Source organism: Molossus molossus, unplaced genomic scaffold (genome assembly GCF_014108415.1).
Source record: "Molossus molossus isolate mMolMol1 unplaced genomic scaffold, mMolMol1.p scaffold_m16_p_21, whole genome shotgun sequence".
Lineage (NCBI taxonomy): Eukaryota > Metazoa > Chordata > Mammalia > Chiroptera > Molossidae > Molossus > Molossus molossus.
The window spans coordinates 2858450-2875408 of record NW_023425357.1 but is presented as its reverse complement, the minus strand read 5'-3'; the positions used below and the strand labels follow the sequence as shown (position 1 = coordinate 2875408).

Below are 16959 nucleotides of genomic sequence, written 5' to 3'. Positions count from 1 at the left end.
AAGATTTTTTCTAAAAAATGATTCTAAGGTTTTTGCTCAAACACTGCCCGATGTCTCCCCTGAGCATAATGTCCACATTTCGAAATGTAGACGTTGACCCAGAAAATAGTTTCAGGCAGAGCAGACAATTGTCGGAGGATCTGGTTAGGCCTCGGACACGACCAGAGGTATCACGAGGGCCACACCCTCTGCTCGCGCCACATGGTCAGAGGTAGGGGAAGAGCTGTGACCCTTCTGGTAAGCCAGTGGCTGTGAATGCACCATGGTGATGGGTGCCGGACCTCACCTACCACATCCTGTGCATCTGCCTGGCCTGCTGGGTGCCGTCTCCACCCAGCCGATCCACATTCACCCAGTCAGCTCAGCTATGCCTTCTCCACTCACCGCCCTGCTCTGCCTCGGTGAGTTCCCTTGTGCAGGGGAGATGGAAACCAGGGTCCGGGTGCAGCCAGCCCCCTGTGTTATTATTCCTGTCTTCCAGGTCTGTGTCTGAGCCAGAGGGTCAGCGCCCAGAAGCGTGAGTCCTTTATTCAAAGCCTCAGTGTCACTGTTCTGGGTTCAGACTGGGCCTAAGGTCCACATTTCAAAGTGTAGACGTTGACCCAGAAATGAGTCGCAGGTGGGGCGGATGGTTGTCTCCACCTGGCTTGCTGGGCAGGCTTGAGGCTGGCCGCTGGGTGGAACCGGGGGTGGGGATGGGGTGGGAATGGGCTTTGTCTGGAACTCCAGTCTCTGATTCCCTCCCAGAGAGCCTCTCCAAGCCTGTCATCTGGGCCAAACCCAATTTCATGATCCCAAACGGAATGCCGGTAATGATCTGGTGCCAGGGAACCGGCACGGCCGTCGAGTACCAACTGTATTTTGAGAAACAACTTTCTGACTGGAAGAAACCGGACCCACCTGGGCAGATGAGCAAAGTAAACTTCTTCATCCAGACCATGAGCTTACAGACTGCAGGGCAGTACCGGTGCCTCTACCGAATTGGGGAGCACTGGTCAGAGCCAAGTGACCCCCTGGAACTGGTGGTAACAGGTAACTGTCCCATTCTGTAGCTAGCGTCATCTCCGCAGCCTGAATCCTGGGGAGAATCTCCACCGATTAACCTCCTTTAGTCTTCCCCCGATCTCACACAGATACTGTTTTTCTTGGGAGAGGGGCGATGATCAATTCCTACAGGGGTTCTCTATTGAGGGTTATCTCTACGTCCTAGGATCAGATCTGGCTTGGGTCAAATCCTTCTGGTAAGAGGCTCTGAGATGGATGTTTGTGTGCACCACCTGTGATGGATGAACAAAGAACAGGCTGGGGGAGGGGGGGGTTGTGAGACTGTGATACTTCATCTGAACCCGGCCAAGTATGTGTGGGGCTCAGGACCTGAGACGGCCCTTCCCAGTCATCTCAGAATGATGCTAGGGGTTCCGCCAGATACCCCCACCCTTGGGCACTTGTGTTTTTCGCAGGAGAAGACAGACCTTGAGTCAAAGTCAGGATCCGTAAATCAGTTAGGCAGCTCATGAGGAGAAACCGCGGCAAGGAAGGAGACCAAGCAGAACTTCGTAAATGTGATTGGGAAGGAGCGTAATCTGGGGTGTACTTCAGCCGAGGGGTGTTCTCAGACGCAGGCAAAGAGAGAATCGCTTGGCTTTTGCCGTGGCTGGTTTCGCTCAGCGGTTGGAGCATCAGCCCACAGACCAAAGAGTTCCAGGTTGGATTCTGGTCAAGGGCATGTACCTCGGTTGCAGTTCATTCCTGGCCCTGGTTGAGGTCAGGCAGGAGGCAACCAATTGAGGTGTCTCTCTCACATCGATGTTTCTCTCTCTCTCTTTCTCAACCGCCTCCCATCCCCCGCCACTCTGTCAGTAGATAAATGGAAAAATATCCTCGGGTGAGGATTTAAACACACACACGCGCACACACACACACAGCTTTAGTACACCCATGTTCATGGAAGCCTGGCTCACCATCGCCAAAAGACAGAAACAACCCATGTGTCTATCAGCAAATGAAGGGATAAACTAAGCAGGATCGATCCACACAGCGCAATGTTATTCAGACTTAGAAGGGAAGAAAATTCTGACACGGGAACAAACCTTTAGTGAAATAAGTCTGTCACGAAAGGACAAGACTTTATGGTTCCACTTACCTGAGGTACCTAGAATAGTCCAAGTCATCGAGACAGAAAGTAGGATAGGAGTTAGGGGCGGTGCCAGGCTAAGGGGAAGGGAAATTGAAACTGATGGTGTAACAGGGACAGAGTTTCCGTTTTGCAAAATGGAAAGAGTTCTGTGGATGATGGTGGTACAACCACGGGAATGTGCTTCATATCCCGAAACTGTACTTTAAAATGGTTGAGATGGTACATTTTGAGATGTACAGGTACTTTACAGCAATTAAAAATAATTATTTATGTATTTATTTATTTATGTTACAACATAGATGTCCGTCCAACTCCTGAGTCCCTGATACATGGGTCTGGGGCAGAGCCTGAGAATTTGAGGATATTTTTACATTTATCTTCAGACAGAGAGGAAGGGAGAGAGAGAGAGAGAGAAACATTGACATGAGGGAGACACATGGATTTGTTGCCACCCACACGACCCAACCAGGGCCGGAGACAAACTGCAACCGAGGTACGTGCCCTTGGCTGGAATCAAACCCACGACTCTGTGGTCCGCAGGCCAACACCTAACTGCTGAGCCAAAACAGCCAGAGTGAGAATTTGAATTTCTAAAACGCTTCCAGGTGGCGCCGATGTTACTGGTCCCAAGGACCAAACTGAGAACCACGGTGTAGGGTGATTCCCAGAGAGAGACTTGTATTAACATCCCTGAGAGATGCAGAAGTGTCTCCGTGCTGAAGGGCAAGATCTTGGAGAGTACATCCATGACCAAGACAAATTTAGAAAACAGCCCTGGCCTGTTTGGCTCAGCTGTTAGAGCGTCGGCCTGCCGTCCACTGAGACCTGGGTTCGGTTCCCGCTAAGGGCATGTACATCGGTTGCAGTTTGTCCCCGGCCCTGGTTGGGTCATGCGGGTGGCAGCCACTCGAAGTGTCCCTTCCACGTCGATGTTTCTCTCTCTCTCTCTCCCTCTCTCTCTCTCTCTCTCTCTCTCTCTCTCTTCTCCCACTCTATCTGAACAAAAAAATAATAATTTAGGAAACAGAAGACACTGAGCTTCTAGGAGTGACTCCCGGTCTTAAAGACAAGGGGGTGAGAGGTATAGGAGGCAGGATAAAGATGCTCATTACTGTCCGGCTGGTGTGGCTCAGTGGATTGAGTGTCAGCCCACGAACGGAGAGGTCCTGGTTTGATTCCCAGTCAGGGGGCGTGCAGGAGACTGCCAATCAATGTTTCTCTCTCACATGAATGTTTCTATCTCTCTCTCTCCTTTCCTCTCTCTAAATAATCGATAAAACATTTTTTTTAATGCTGTTCACCTGCCAACAACCTTCTCTCGCAGGGATGTATGACACACCTACCCTCAGGATTCACCCTGGGCCTGAGGTGATCCCAGGGGAAAACGTGACTTTCTACTGCGATCTGGAGACAGCCACAAAGACGTTCTTTCTGCTCAAGGAGGGACCATCCAACCACCCACAGCACAGATCTGGGAAAACGCCGGCCGAGTTCCTCATGGGCCCTGTGACGACAGCGCACAGAGGGACATACATTTGTTTCGGTTCTTATAGCAACTGTGTATGGTCTTTCCCCAGTGAGCCTGTGACGCTCCTGGTCACAGGTAAAGAACCCTCTCATTTCTCCTCGTGCCCTCTCTGGAACCCCAAGTGAACCCCAAATAATGAAGGATAAGTGGAAAGATGTAGAGACAGCAGGTCCCTCCCACCATCATCTCAAGCACTTCGTTCCCATTGATTGCTCATGAGGAAGAACACCAGATGAATAGGGAGGGACGCGCACAGAGAATAGGTGGGAAGACCAAAGGAAACCCAAAACCCTTACTTTTTGTCCCTGTCTCCATTGTCAGGAGCTGCCGGGGTCGCCAACCCTGCACCCACAGAACAGCCCTCTTCTTCTGGTGAGTAACAGTTACTCCTGAACTTGGGGAGGGAATCAAAGCCCCCCAAGACCATCACCTACAGCCGCATCGGTCAACCCCACAGATACCCTTGCCCTCGCGACACCTGTATTCTGGCAGGAGAAGACAGACCATGAATCAAGGTCAAGATACATAGATCAATTAGGTAACTTGAGAGGAGGAATTGGTAATATAAAAAAAGACAAAGCAGCTGCATAGTACTCCATTGTGTACATGTACCACAGCTTTTTTATCCACTCATCTACTGATGGACACTTGGGCTGTTTCCAGATCTTAGGTATTGTAAATAGTGCTGCTATGAACATAGGGGCGCATATATTCTTTCTGATTGGTGTTTCAGGTTTCTTAGGGTATACTCCTAGAAGTGGGATCACTGGGTCAAAGGGCAGCTCAATTTTTAACTTTTTGAGGTAACACCAAAGGGTTTTCCACAGTGGCTGCACCAGTCTGCATTCCCACCAGCAGTGCACTAGAGTCTTATCCTTTGAGGCGACATGGAGGGACCTAGAGGGTATCATGCTAAGCGAAACAAGCCAAGCAGAGAAAGACAAATATCCCATGATCTCACTTATTGGTGGAATATAATGAACTAAACAAACTGCTCAACCAAATAGACCCAGAGACATAGAGGTGGGGTACAGACTGGCAAGCCTCAGAGGAGAGGGGTTTGGTGGGGGAAGAAATCAACCACAGAACTTACATGCATGTACGCATGACCAATAAACATAGACCACAAAGCTGGGGACGGGAAAGGGGGGAGAAGGAAAGAGGGTGTCAATGGGGGGAAAATGAGAAACATCTGTAACAAAAACAAATTCATAAATAAAACATTAATTCATTTTTAAAAATAAAATTAATTAATTGATTTTAAAAAGACAAAGCAAGACAGTCGGCGTGAAGGTGGTCGGGAGGGCAGGTAGCAATATTCGGCAGCATGGCCTCGGTTGTCCTCACCGAGAAGGAAGCATCCCAGGAAACACTGTGACCACCTGGACAAAGAAGGTTCCAGAGAGAGCAGGTGGCCACGGCATGCGCCCTAAGGAGGCCAGTGGGTCTGGAAATGTCAAATTGGGGATGCGGCGAGGCCCAGGCAGCTCATGTAAGACCTTGAAGACCAGGGCAAGCCTAGATTTTACTATGTGTGAGGAAGAAGATACGACGTCGATTAACTTAATGAGGGAACGGAGGCTCAGAGAGAAGACTGGCATGAAGGCACATGCCTGTTCGTCCTAGAGCTGAATTCCTCCCCGAGTCCACCTGCTTTTTAACTCTTCCTCAGCCAGATGAAGCCACTAGGACCCGGAGGGTGAGGTGGGGACCTTGAAAAGCAGCCAAATGCCATGGGGTGTGTCCAAGAGAAAGAGCTGCTGGTGGAAATGGTTGACATCCTCTCTTTCCTTCACTTATCCACTTTTTTTTATCACCTGCAGACTCTTGGAAGCCCCACATGTTGACCACCAAGAGGGGTTTCCATAAAGGTAAGCAAGACGCTGAGGGGGTGTCGACGCTGAAGAACGAAGTTGGCAAAGGAGTACGACCTGGGAGAGAGAGGGCATGAGCTGGTATTCCTGTGTTCCCGCCGGTGATGCTTGTTCTTGTGCTCCCAGATCTCGCCTTGTGGGATCACACCTCCGAGAACCTCTTTCGGATGGGTCTGGCTTTCCTGGTCCTGGTGGCCCTCGTGTGCCTCCTGGCCGAAGACAGACTTTCTAGGAAGAAGACGGAAGAGCAAGTGAACCGGGCTTCCGGTCAAGAACGCAGGATGGCGTTCAGAACCCTGAATGGGTGACCAAGAGATCTGGTGGCCGTAGGTAACCCTGAAAGCTGATCGTAACCTTGGGTTGTGGGTTCAACAGAAAGCAAGGAACAATGGCGTGGCGTTGGATGAACCATCCTGAAGAAGGAGGGTGAAGATGCTAACTTTTGTTGTCAGGCAAATCCCACTGTCTCTTCTAAGGTCTAAGTATAATTTTGTCGACATTGAATGTGTTGGGGTGACATTGGTTAATAAATTACGTAGGTTTCAGGGGTACAGTGCTATCACACATCATCTGGGTATTGTAGTGTGTGTTCATCACCCCAAGTCAAATCTTCTTCCATCACCACTGATCCCCCTTCACCCCCTTCTACCTCCCCCTGCCCCCTTTTCCCTCTGGTAATCACCATACTGTTGTCTATGAGGTGTTTTTTTGTGGTTTGGTTTTGTTTCTTTTAATCTTCACCCAAGGACACTTTTCTATTTATCTTCAGAGAGGGATGGAGAGACACAGTGTGAGAAACACCAACATGAGAGAGATGTATCGACCGGTTGCCTCCCACGCAACCCCAACCAGGGCTGGGGACTAACCCCAACCAAGATACATGCCCTTGACCGGAATCTAACCCTTGGCTCTTTGGTGCGAGGGCCGACACTAACTGCTGAGCCAAACCGACCAGGGTGTTCTGTTTTTTCACTTAATCTCTTTACCTTTTTCGCCCAGCCCAGAAGCCATCCTCCTTCTGACTATATTCAGTGGTCTCACAGAATTCACGTTTTAATTTGAACAGTTTTAGGCTCTTTTTAGTTCAAACACTTTAAGAGTTGTTGTTGTTTTTTTCCTAAAATTGATTTATCAGAGTCCTATTCATTAGAACCTCCAGTCTATTATTAAGTGGGAGTAATGATAGCAGGTGGCCTTTTCTTACCACCAATGTTGAAGGGAGTATTTTTAGGATCTTACCATTGTGTAAGCTAATTGTTATGATGTTTTGTAGATACTGTCCCCATTGGAAAATTCCTTTGTAATCTTCTCTTGCTAGGCTTATTTCTATTTCTTGTTGTTGTTGTTGTTAATCCTCATCCAAGGATATTTTTCCCATTGATTTTTAGAAAGAGTAGAAGGGAGGGAGAGAGAGAAACATCAATGTGAGAAAGACACACCAAGCCCTGGCCGGTTTGGCTCAGCGGTTAGAGCGTCGGCCTGCGGTCCTGAGAGACCCGGGTTCGGTTCCCGCTAGGCACACGTACCTCGGTTGCAGTTTGTCCCTGGCCCTGGTTGGGTCGTGTGGGTGGCAACCACTCGACGTGTCCCTTTCACGTCGATGTTTCTCTCTCTGTCTCTCCCTCCCACACTCTATCTGAACAAAAAAAAAAAAATAGAAAAAATGTCCTCGGGTGAGAATAAAAAAAGAAAAAAAAAGAAAGACACATCAATTGGTTGCCTCCCACATGTGCCCCAACCGAAGCTGGGGTTTGAACCAGGCACGTGCCCTTGACCAGGAGGCAACCCCATGACCCTTAGGTGCATGGGTTGATGCTTTAACCACTGAGCCACACTGGCCAGAGCAGCTTATTCCTATTTGAAGATAAGAAGGAACATATCCAGTGAGACCAGTTAGGAGGCTTCTGTATTGTTCTAGGTGGAAGTTGCTCACTACTCAGAGGAGGTGGGAACCCGTCACATATTTTAGGCACAGAAGCCAGACTTCATTTTATGGTTTAGAAGTGATGACTGAGCCTGTGGCAGAGTCCCAAACAACTCTGAAGTTTGTAATCTGGGCAACAGCATGGATGGAAGGGACATTTTCCCCTCTAATTCCCACCCATCGGTGTTGCTACTGTAAATGAACCCTGAGCGCTGTGGTAAGAAGAAGATATTTGGGGGCAGAGTTCGGAGATGCCAATTAGCAACTCATCTTCCCAAAGTGAAATATTTTCCATTGAAATATAATTGGAAATATAATATAACTATAATTGCAACATTGTGTACGTTTAAGGGGTGCAGCGTGTTTACTTGATACATTTCTAGTTTGCAATATGATTGCCACGGTGACATTCAGTAACACCTGTATGGGGTCACATAATTATTTCTTTTTTTGTGGTGGGAATAATTAAGACCTAGTTCCTTCGAATAATACAATATTGCTGTCTATCGTCACTGTACTGTGCTTTCTCTCTCCAGGACTTATTGATCTACTCATTGCAAGTTTTTACTTCTATTTATTTTTTTTTTCAAATTAAGAGAGCTTTAATAACCGCACTGCGACTGTCCCATCCTACACAGAGGAGAGAGCAGCCGCAAGTTTTTAGTTTTAAACAACATCTCCTCACTTCCTCCACCCCCAGCCCCTGGCATCCACCACTTACTGAGTTCCTATAAGTTCAGCTTTTTTAGATTCCGCCTACACTTTTTAAAATTTATTTTTACGGTTTCCGCTATTACACATGTCTGCATTTCCCCCCTTTGCTCTGGCCAACACCACACTATTGTCTGGGTCTGTGGATTATGCATCTTTGGCTAATCCCTTCACCTCACATAGAGATATCATACAGTATTTGCCTCTCTTTGCCTGACTTATGTGACTTTGCATAACGCCCTTAAGGTTCATCCCTGATGTTCCAAATGGCAAGATTTATTTGGTGTTTTGTTTTGTTTGGGGTGGTATTTTGTTTCTTTTTTCATCTTCGCCCGAGGGTATTTTTTTATTTATCTTCAGATAGGGGGGAGGGGAGAGAGAGAAACATCAATGTGAGAGAGGCACATTGATTGGCTGCTTCCTGCACGACCCTGAACAGGGCCAGGGACGAACCACAACCCAGGTATGTGTCCTTGACCAGAATCAAAACTGCGATTCTTTGGTCCACGGGTCAACGCTCTAACCATTGAGGCAAACCAGCCAGGGCAAAATGTCTTTGTTTCTAATAGCTGAATAACACTACAGTGTGTGTGTGTGTGTGTGTGTGTGTGTGTGTAACCTGTCTCCCTTTCTCAAGGTGTCTACAGGCTGGGCCATCCGATTTTGCAGGTTGATGCTACAATATCCTGGTCTCGTGGGCATTAGAAAAGGTGATGTGCAAAAAATGATACAGCATCTCCGTTCCTGACCTCAGCCCAACCTCTCTGCCTTCTGCATTTATCCCAAGTTTTTGCATATTCCCATCGACAACAGTAAGACCAGATAACCATTCTGCCTTCCCTGTCTTTTCTTCATCCCATTTCATTCAATACATCTCTTCAGAGTTGGTAGGGGGAGAGGACCCAATTCTATCTCCATTGCACCCTGAGTTTCTAGAGCAAGATACCTGTCTTCTATTTCCACCTTCCATTTGCCAAAGGAGGGGGGGCGGTAGCTCCTTCTTGGCCATGTTAAGAGGACCTGATGTCCCCTTAGGGATCTACCAACTTCCCACAGTTATTACCTCACCACCACTACCACCACCACCGAGAACAAAGTTTCCCAACTCTGAGTTAGAAGTAAAAGCTACAGCCTCAGGACATGGCGACAATTCTGCAGGGAGGATGTCCGTCTCTCCAGTCTTACTGGGCCATGGCTGAGGCACCCAGTTTCCCTGAGCCATTACCCACACCTGCAGCGTTTGCTTTGCCCCCTCGTGTCTCTTCAACCACTGGAAACTGGTTTCTCACCCACCCTTCCTCCGAAGCTGTTTTCGTGACAGCGCTAGTGCGTTTCCTAGAATTTGCAATGGACCTTCTGAACCTTTTATCTTGGTGCCCCTGTCTATGACCACTTCCTCCTTGACTCACCGGCTGTCTCCGCCCGTTCTCTAACTGTCCCTGTACCCTCAGGTTTTCAGACTCTGTAGTGCTGCAGCTTTGGGGTTCGCCGGACAGACCCACCTGTCTCTGGACACAAGTCTGGGTTGATCTCATTAAACTCCATGGTTTTAATTTCTCCAAGGTGGAGGCCCAAATCCTCTGTTTCTCTGAATCTAGTGCTTTTTGTTTTTCTGAAACCTCAGATTATTTTTATCAGTTTTGTTTTGTTTTGTTTTTTTTTTTTTACTAATCTGAACTCATCTTTCCACCTACAAAGTTGTCCCTCTAACTTGTAAACGTTGACACCCTGTTCAGGGTCTCTTTGTTTTGTTCGTGGTACCTACACTTGTGCTTCTGATCACTGTTAGAAAAATGTGTCTCATGAGTTGGCGGATAATAATACAGTTGGTCGTTTCTGGGTTTCTGGGTAGAGAGCTATATGTTTATTATTTCTCCCAACAAGCATCCTCCTATCTACTTGTCTTTTGACATTCTGGTCAGGTTAAATTTATGTATAAACATTTCTTTTTCCAGAAGGTTCAGTACAAGAGTGTATATTTCTCTTTTATTATTATTGATTTTGAGAGAGATAAAGCAGGGAAAGAGAAAGAGAGAAACATTGGTTTGTTAGTTCACTTATTTATGCATTCATTGGTTGGTTCTTGTATGCACCCCCACCAGAGATTGAACCCACAATTTTGGCATATTGGGAGGGCGTTCCTACCCATGGAGCGAATCAACCAGGGCTCTATTTTTTTAACTTTAAAATTTTTTTATTTTTTAAGTTGATAGAATTTTACACCTGAAACCTATATAATCTTATTAACCGATGTCACCTGAAGAAATTCAATTTAAAAAATAAATGTTGATTGTATATAGACATTGTATATATGGACATTAAAGAATAGGCTGTCTTCTAATAAATTAGAATAGAATAGAATAGAATAGAATAGAATAGAATAGAATAGAATAGAATAGAATAGAATAGACAATAAAATATAACATAAATAATTTCATTATTTTATTCATGTCACATGTTTCGGTGGCAACTGACAGCACTGTGACTGACGTGCCCTCGTTGGTAAATAGTGCCTACTCCCATGCTCCTGCATTTCACCGGGAAAATCTCACAAACCCTAATGCACACTGCCCTCATCTTTCCCATGAAGCTTCTTTTTCTTTAGATTGCTTCTGACATGTATGTCATGTATGTTTCTATGGTAGAAGGTACTTGTTTAACTTAATAATCAATGTAATTGTTGTGTAGAATGCTGCATAATGCAATGGTTAATGTAAAAAAAAAAAAAAAAAAAAACAGGATGAGGCGGTCACTCACTTGCAAATCAGACACTCCCGAGGTGGACCTCCCTCCTGACGTATGCATGCCTGAGACTTTTCAAACTCAGGCTGTTATCAGGAGTTCTCAACCCCCACACTACTGTCACCTGGGGCCAGGTAACCCTGACTGGTGAGGGACTGTCTTAGAAACCACAGGGGGTTGGCTAAGACAATGGAAATGTCTTCTCTCAGTTTGGAGGCTGAGAATTCCAAGATCAATGTGCTGGCCAATTTGGCTCCTGATAAGGAAACTCTTCCTATATGACATGATGAAGGGTCTTTTTGAAGAAAAAGATAAAATGTATGAACAAACAAAATGGCAATGAATACATGTCTATCAACAATGGAATCTACAAACAAAATGAACAGATAGAACAGAAACATTCTCATAGATACAGAAAACATTTTGTTGGTTGCCAGTTGGGAGAAGGGTTGGGGGAATGGTGAAAAAGGTGAAGGGATTAAGAAGCACAAATTCATTGCTAGACTGACAAACCTCAAAGGGAAAGGGGTTGGGGGGGTGGGAAGAAATAAACCAAAGAACTTATATGCATAGCCAATGGACACAGACAATAGTGTAGGAAAAGGTGGGAGGGGGGGCGGGAGTGGGGAGGAGGGGGTCAATGGGGGAAAAATGTGGAACATCTGTAATACATTTTACATCCAACAATAAAGATTTGAAAAAAAAAAAAAAAGAAAGAAAGAAAACTCTTCCTGGTTTCATTGAATCCCCAGTCAATACATTCACTTTTCTACCTTGAGTTTCAAAAGTTTCAGTTCTGGGGTTAAGTCTTTGTCATAGATATTTCTGCATAGTAAAGCAATCAACATAAAACAGCTCTTCCTGACTTACAGGAAGACTTACTTCCTTTTTCCTGGCCATGTACCACCTGCTTCACCTTTTCTTTTCTTTTTTCTTTTTTTTTTTTGTAATTAAGACTTTCTTTATTTGCTTTGAAAAACTGTATATTTGGTTGAAAAGTGTATGCTGTAAATTCTTCTAAAGTATTTGAAATTAAATAATTATTTGTATAAGATAAAATCCACTCTGTATTTCATTTGTCCATAAGATAAGAAATGAAAAAGTTGTAAATATTATTAGATGGATGAGACGTGAAAGGCTAATAATAATCAGTTCTTATTAGAAAGATAAACTGGGAAAACTTTGGGATATAAAGACAACATATCACAAGATATATTGAAGAGAGTTTACTTTAACAAATTACAAATTGAAAAAAATCATTAGCTGTCAAGGGACAATCATTTTACAACTATTTTCAAGAATGGAAAATATTGACTAGCTGTGTGAATACAAACAAGACTGTATACTAAAGAGTGAGCACAAAACGTCTTCCTTGGGAAAACACAGGAACAAAACCTTTTCGGTCTACAAGACATAAAAACGCAATAAAACTTTTAGCAGTTGTTATAGGGTGTTTAAACTGCAGTTTTGCCTGTTCACCTTGGAAACTTCTGTTGATTTCACCAAGGTAAACTGCTTAGCAGAAGTAGAATTAATTTTAAAACCTAAAAGAGAGAGATTATGCCATTAAAAACAAAAAGTTTTAACAATATACAAAGCATTTTATTTTTTTAAATATTTTTATTATGCAATTAATATATTTTTGTTACGGATGTTTCTCCTTTTTCCCCCATTGACACCCTCCCATGCCCGCCCCCTCCCCCACAGCACTGTAGTCTATGTGCATTGGTTATGCTTATATGCATAAGTTCTTTGGTTTATCTCTTCCCTCCCTCCAACCCCCTCCTCTAAGGTCTAGACATAGAAGTAGGGTTCAGACTGCTTCTTCTTTTCATGATACCACCAGTCCTACTGACTCAGGACCTCGCCCTGATGACCTCATTGAATCTTCATGGCTCCTAAAAGCCTTATCCCCAAATACAGTCAGACTAGAGGTTTGGGGCGTCAGCATTTGGGGTTGGGGGGAGAGATGCACAATTCAATCCATAGCAGTGACCTTCCTGGGCATTGCATAATGTTGAACAGCCTGGCCTCTACCCGTGAGATTCCAGGAGCGACCCTCCACACACACACACACACACAACTGTGACAACCAAAAATATCTCTGGATATAACCCTAAATAACCACTGTCTTGGAAGGCTACAAACAAGGTGATAGGAGAAAGCAAGCATGGTGGGGGAGGGGCCTACATGTGGTCTGGCCAGGGAGCCGCTGGTGTGTGAATCATCGGCCACACCCAGAACGCCCACCCACCGAGCAGAGCAATGGAGAGCCCGAGGCGGGTGCATTCTTGGGGAACCTGCAGGAGCCACAGCAGGGCGGGAGCAGAAGGAGCCGGGCAGAAACCTTTGCGCAAGGTGAGTGGAGACCTCCGCGGCACCTGAGGGAGCACTTGTTCGCCTTTCTGTCGGTGAAAGAGCTCACTGTTTCCCTTTTCCACCTCTGCTCTGCCTCTTTTCATTGCCCTGGAACCCCATGGAGAGTTCTCTAAAAATGGGGGTGCCCTCTATTCCTTCTCTGAATCTGAAACGTACAGCAAGTAAAGAGAGAACTTTCGGATCATGAGAGCTGTACCCTGTCCTCAAGCTAACGGAACTCTTAGGTAGCGATTTCTCCCCGCAGAGAGCTCCAAGTGTTATAACCCAGTAATTCTCCATCTGCTAGAAGAAGGAAGCTCTCCTGGGTTCCTTGAGCCCGAGTTGTTTTTGCAAAAATTCTTGAAGAGATGCATCAGCCATGACCATGAGCTTAACTAATCAGGAGATGCCAGACGGGGCGATGAGGCATTCAAGGCTAGGGTTTAGTAAACATTAAGAAATATAAAACAAACAACTTGTACAGCTACTAACTGCTGATATCTGCTTCTGTCCACGCAGCTTGCTTGCTCTGCTAAACCCTTGAGTAACCCCTGTCCTATATAAGCAACCCTCCCCCTGAGCTCGGGGCTGCAGTTCTCCTCTGTGTAGGTTGGCTGCAGTCCCTGTGCAGGTAATAAAGCTCCTAATATTCAAAATTACTTGATGTCTGAGTGAGGATGACTCTCCTGGGTTACAACACAAGGTTGTACTTCTTCTTAGACCAACAGTACTCCGATTTAGCGATTACAACTGGTATTTTAATAAATCAGCTGTCTCCTGGACTGTTCAAATCAGGGGGAGCGGGGGGATGGGGGTGTCTTATTCTAAGTTCAGTTTGGAAATTTGCCCTGAACTTGCAGCCCTGCCTTTCCCCCACACTGAGTGGTTGAAGGTGATGGACAGAATCAGCTAAGCCAGGTTTCTCGGCCTCAGCACCGCTGAAAGTTGGGACCAGATCATTCTTTGTTGGGGGAGGGGCCGCACTGTACACCGTGGGATGTTTAGCAGCATCTCTGGGCTCCACCGTCAGATGCCAGGAGCATCCCCTCCCGCAGCTGTGACAACCAAGAATATCTCCAGATACTGAGTTGGGGAGTGGGGGTGGGGGAGACAGGGATCACCCCCAGTTGAGAACCACTGGTTTGGAGGGAGACCCAGGAGGCCCGCCTGGGCCCCAGAGCGGTATCTAGACAAACTCTGAGCCAGACTCCAGCACACTGAGTTAGGATGGGAGGTTGAGCCTCGGATCTACTGGTGCCCCCCTGGGTCTATGATGGAATGTTCCACCTCTGCCCTTCTTGGTCTCTGGTGAAATGTTCCGTTTCCTTCCCCACGCCCACCCCTCACCCCTCACCCCCTCACCCCGACTGTGATGCATTGCCCCCCCCCCTCACTCCCCTGGGTCTATGATAGAATGTTCCACCTCTGCCTCCCAGGTCTGTGATGGAATGTTCCACCTCTGCCCTTGGTCTATGGTGAAATGTTCTGCCTCTGTTTCCTTCCCCACTCCCACCCCCCAACCCCCCGTCTGTGATGCATTGTCTCCCTCTCTGACTCCCCTGGGTCTATGATGGACTCTTCCATCTCTGGCCTCCCCCATCTATGATGGACTGTTCCCCCTCTGACTCTCCCTCCCACCCCCACCCCGGTCTATGATGGACTGTTCCCCCGCTGACCCCCCACCCGTCTATGATGCAGTGTTTCACCTCTGCCCCCTCCCAATCGATGATGGACTGTTCCACCCCCCCCAGCTATGATGGACTGTTCCATCCTGGAGGCCCCAGCACAGACCTCCTGTTGGGAGCTTGGCCTCAGCCCAGCTGCAAGGCACGTCTGGCCGGTATCCTGGGAAGAACCCTGTGCCCTGAGCCTCCCTGGATTCAGCTCTGTGCCATTCTCCCTACTGAGACTTTCAGAGAGGTGAGCTTAGGACCCCAACTCTGTCTTCACAAGCACTTGGCAGGGAGGAAGAAGAGGGTTCAATGAGATGTTGGGGGGAGGATTCACCTTCCCAGGCCTGATCTCTGGCTCATACTCAAGCCTGAATAAACCGTGGTAAGATCCGCCCAAAATCAAGAGTCTCCCTCCTTCCTGGGCAGGTATGGCCCTCCACCCTCTCTGGGGCTCACCGAGGCTCAACAAGAAACAGTGGGAGCCCTGACCCTGCAACCCTCTGGCCCCTAACCCTGCAGAGCTGCGCCCTGAAGGATGGGTGCTGGGAGGTCAGGTGGAGCTGCAGGCTGTGGGGAGTGGGGCTCCCCTGACATGGTGAGGCGGAGGGTTTAACCCCTGCTGTCTGCAGGAAAGAGAAGAAAAAACTAAACTCTTCCTCCCTGACTTTGGCTGCCCAGGGTGGACAGCAGCCTGCAAATCCACCTCAGACGAGAAGCCTCACCTGCTCTCAGCAGTGAGGTGTTCAACCTGAGGCGGGCACAAGGATTGCGTGGTGGGAGCTGCCCCGTGCATGGCACCCTGGTCTCTGCCCACTGAAAGCACCAGTCAGGAAGCTGATTCATGGTTCCCAGGGGCGGGGTCGGGAATGCAGAGTGACCCTTTAATGGGCAGAGCGGTTCCTTCTGGGGTGGTGAGAGAGTTCTGGAAACTGGGCAGTGGTGACGGTTGCACAACATTTTGAATATACCACATGCTGCTTCAGTGTACAGCTCGAGACGGTCAAACAGAAGGGCACCCTCGTGCCCTGCCGGCGGGACTGCAGACTGCTGCAGCCACTGTGGAAACAGTGTGGAGTTTCTTCAAAAATTTTAAAATGGCCCGGCCAGTGTGGTTCAGTGGATTGGGCGTCAGTCCCATGGACTGAGAGGTCCTGGTTCGATTTCCGGTCAGGGCACATGCGGGGGTTGCAGGCTGATCCCTGCTTGCAGGAGGCAACAAATGGGTATTTCTGTCACACACGGATGTTTCTATCTCTCTCTCCCTTCCTCTCTCTCTAAAAAGTCAATTAAAACATATGTTTTTAAATTTTTAAATGGAACTGCTATCTGAACCAGTGATCCCACTACTAGGAATATATCCTAGGAGTCCTGAAACGCCAATCAGAAAGTATATATGTACCCCTATGTTCATAGCAACACTATTTACAATAGCCAAGATCTGAAAACAGCCCAAGTGCCCATCAGTAGAGGAGTGGATACAAAAGCTGTGGTACGTTTACACAGTGGAATACTATGCAGCTGTAAAAATAGAAGGAACTCTTACCCTTTCAGACAGCATGGATGGACCTGGAGAGCATTATGCTAAGTAAAAGAAGCCAGTCAGAGAAAGACAAATACCATATGACCTCCCTTATGTGTGGTGTTATCATGTGTCAGCGAGATAACCAGAGATGCACAGCCAAATTGTAAAGGAGTCCTTTATTCTCGCCGGTGGGCAGCGGAGGGCATAGTCTCCCCTCAGATCAGCAGCCACGATTCTTCTTGCTCATCTGATTTTAAAGACAGAAGCCCCATCCTCATTTTGTGCCCTCCCCCTCAGAGGACCAGTACAATAGTGGGTGTGACAGCAATTACAGAAGTCAGAATTAGCATTATTCACTGGGCTCATGAGTACCTACCTGCAAATGCCAGCAATTACCGGTACTCGAAACTGCAAATGCTCCCAACACATGGGGCAGCTATAATCTTAGGCAAAATTTCTTTACTTCTAGGGGTAATTGACCTATTATTGG

The 16959-nt window shown here is 47.1% G+C and overlaps 1 protein-coding gene across 3 annotated transcripts; it reads left to right on the top strand.

Annotated features, from left to right (window-relative positions):
- Window positions 1-263: 263 nt before the first annotated feature.
- On the top strand, window positions 264-9558 carry NCR1 (natural cytotoxicity triggering receptor 1). 3 transcript variants are annotated; one of them, XM_036275615.1, is made up of 9 exons: window positions 264-401; window positions 482-517; window positions 748-1032; window positions 3462-3740; window positions 3987-4037; window positions 4123-4203; window positions 5489-5536; window positions 5666-5869; window positions 8844-9558. In XM_036275615.1, exons 1-8 carry the CDS (start codon window positions 269-271, stop codon window positions 5845-5847), a joined length of 1095 nt encoding a protein of 364 aa, XP_036131508.1. In that variant the 5' UTR covers window positions 264-268; the 3' UTR covers window positions 5848-5869; window positions 8844-9558. The 3 variants fall into 3 exon arrangements, with proteins under 3 accessions (XP_036131508.1, XP_036131507.1, XP_036131509.1); XM_036275614.1 differs by lacking the exon at window positions 8844-9558 and having other exon boundaries at window positions 5666-6182; XM_036275616.1 differs by lacking the exons at window positions 4123-4203; window positions 8844-9558 and having other exon boundaries at window positions 5666-6182.
- The last annotated feature ends 7401 nt before the right edge of the window (window positions 9559-16959 follow it).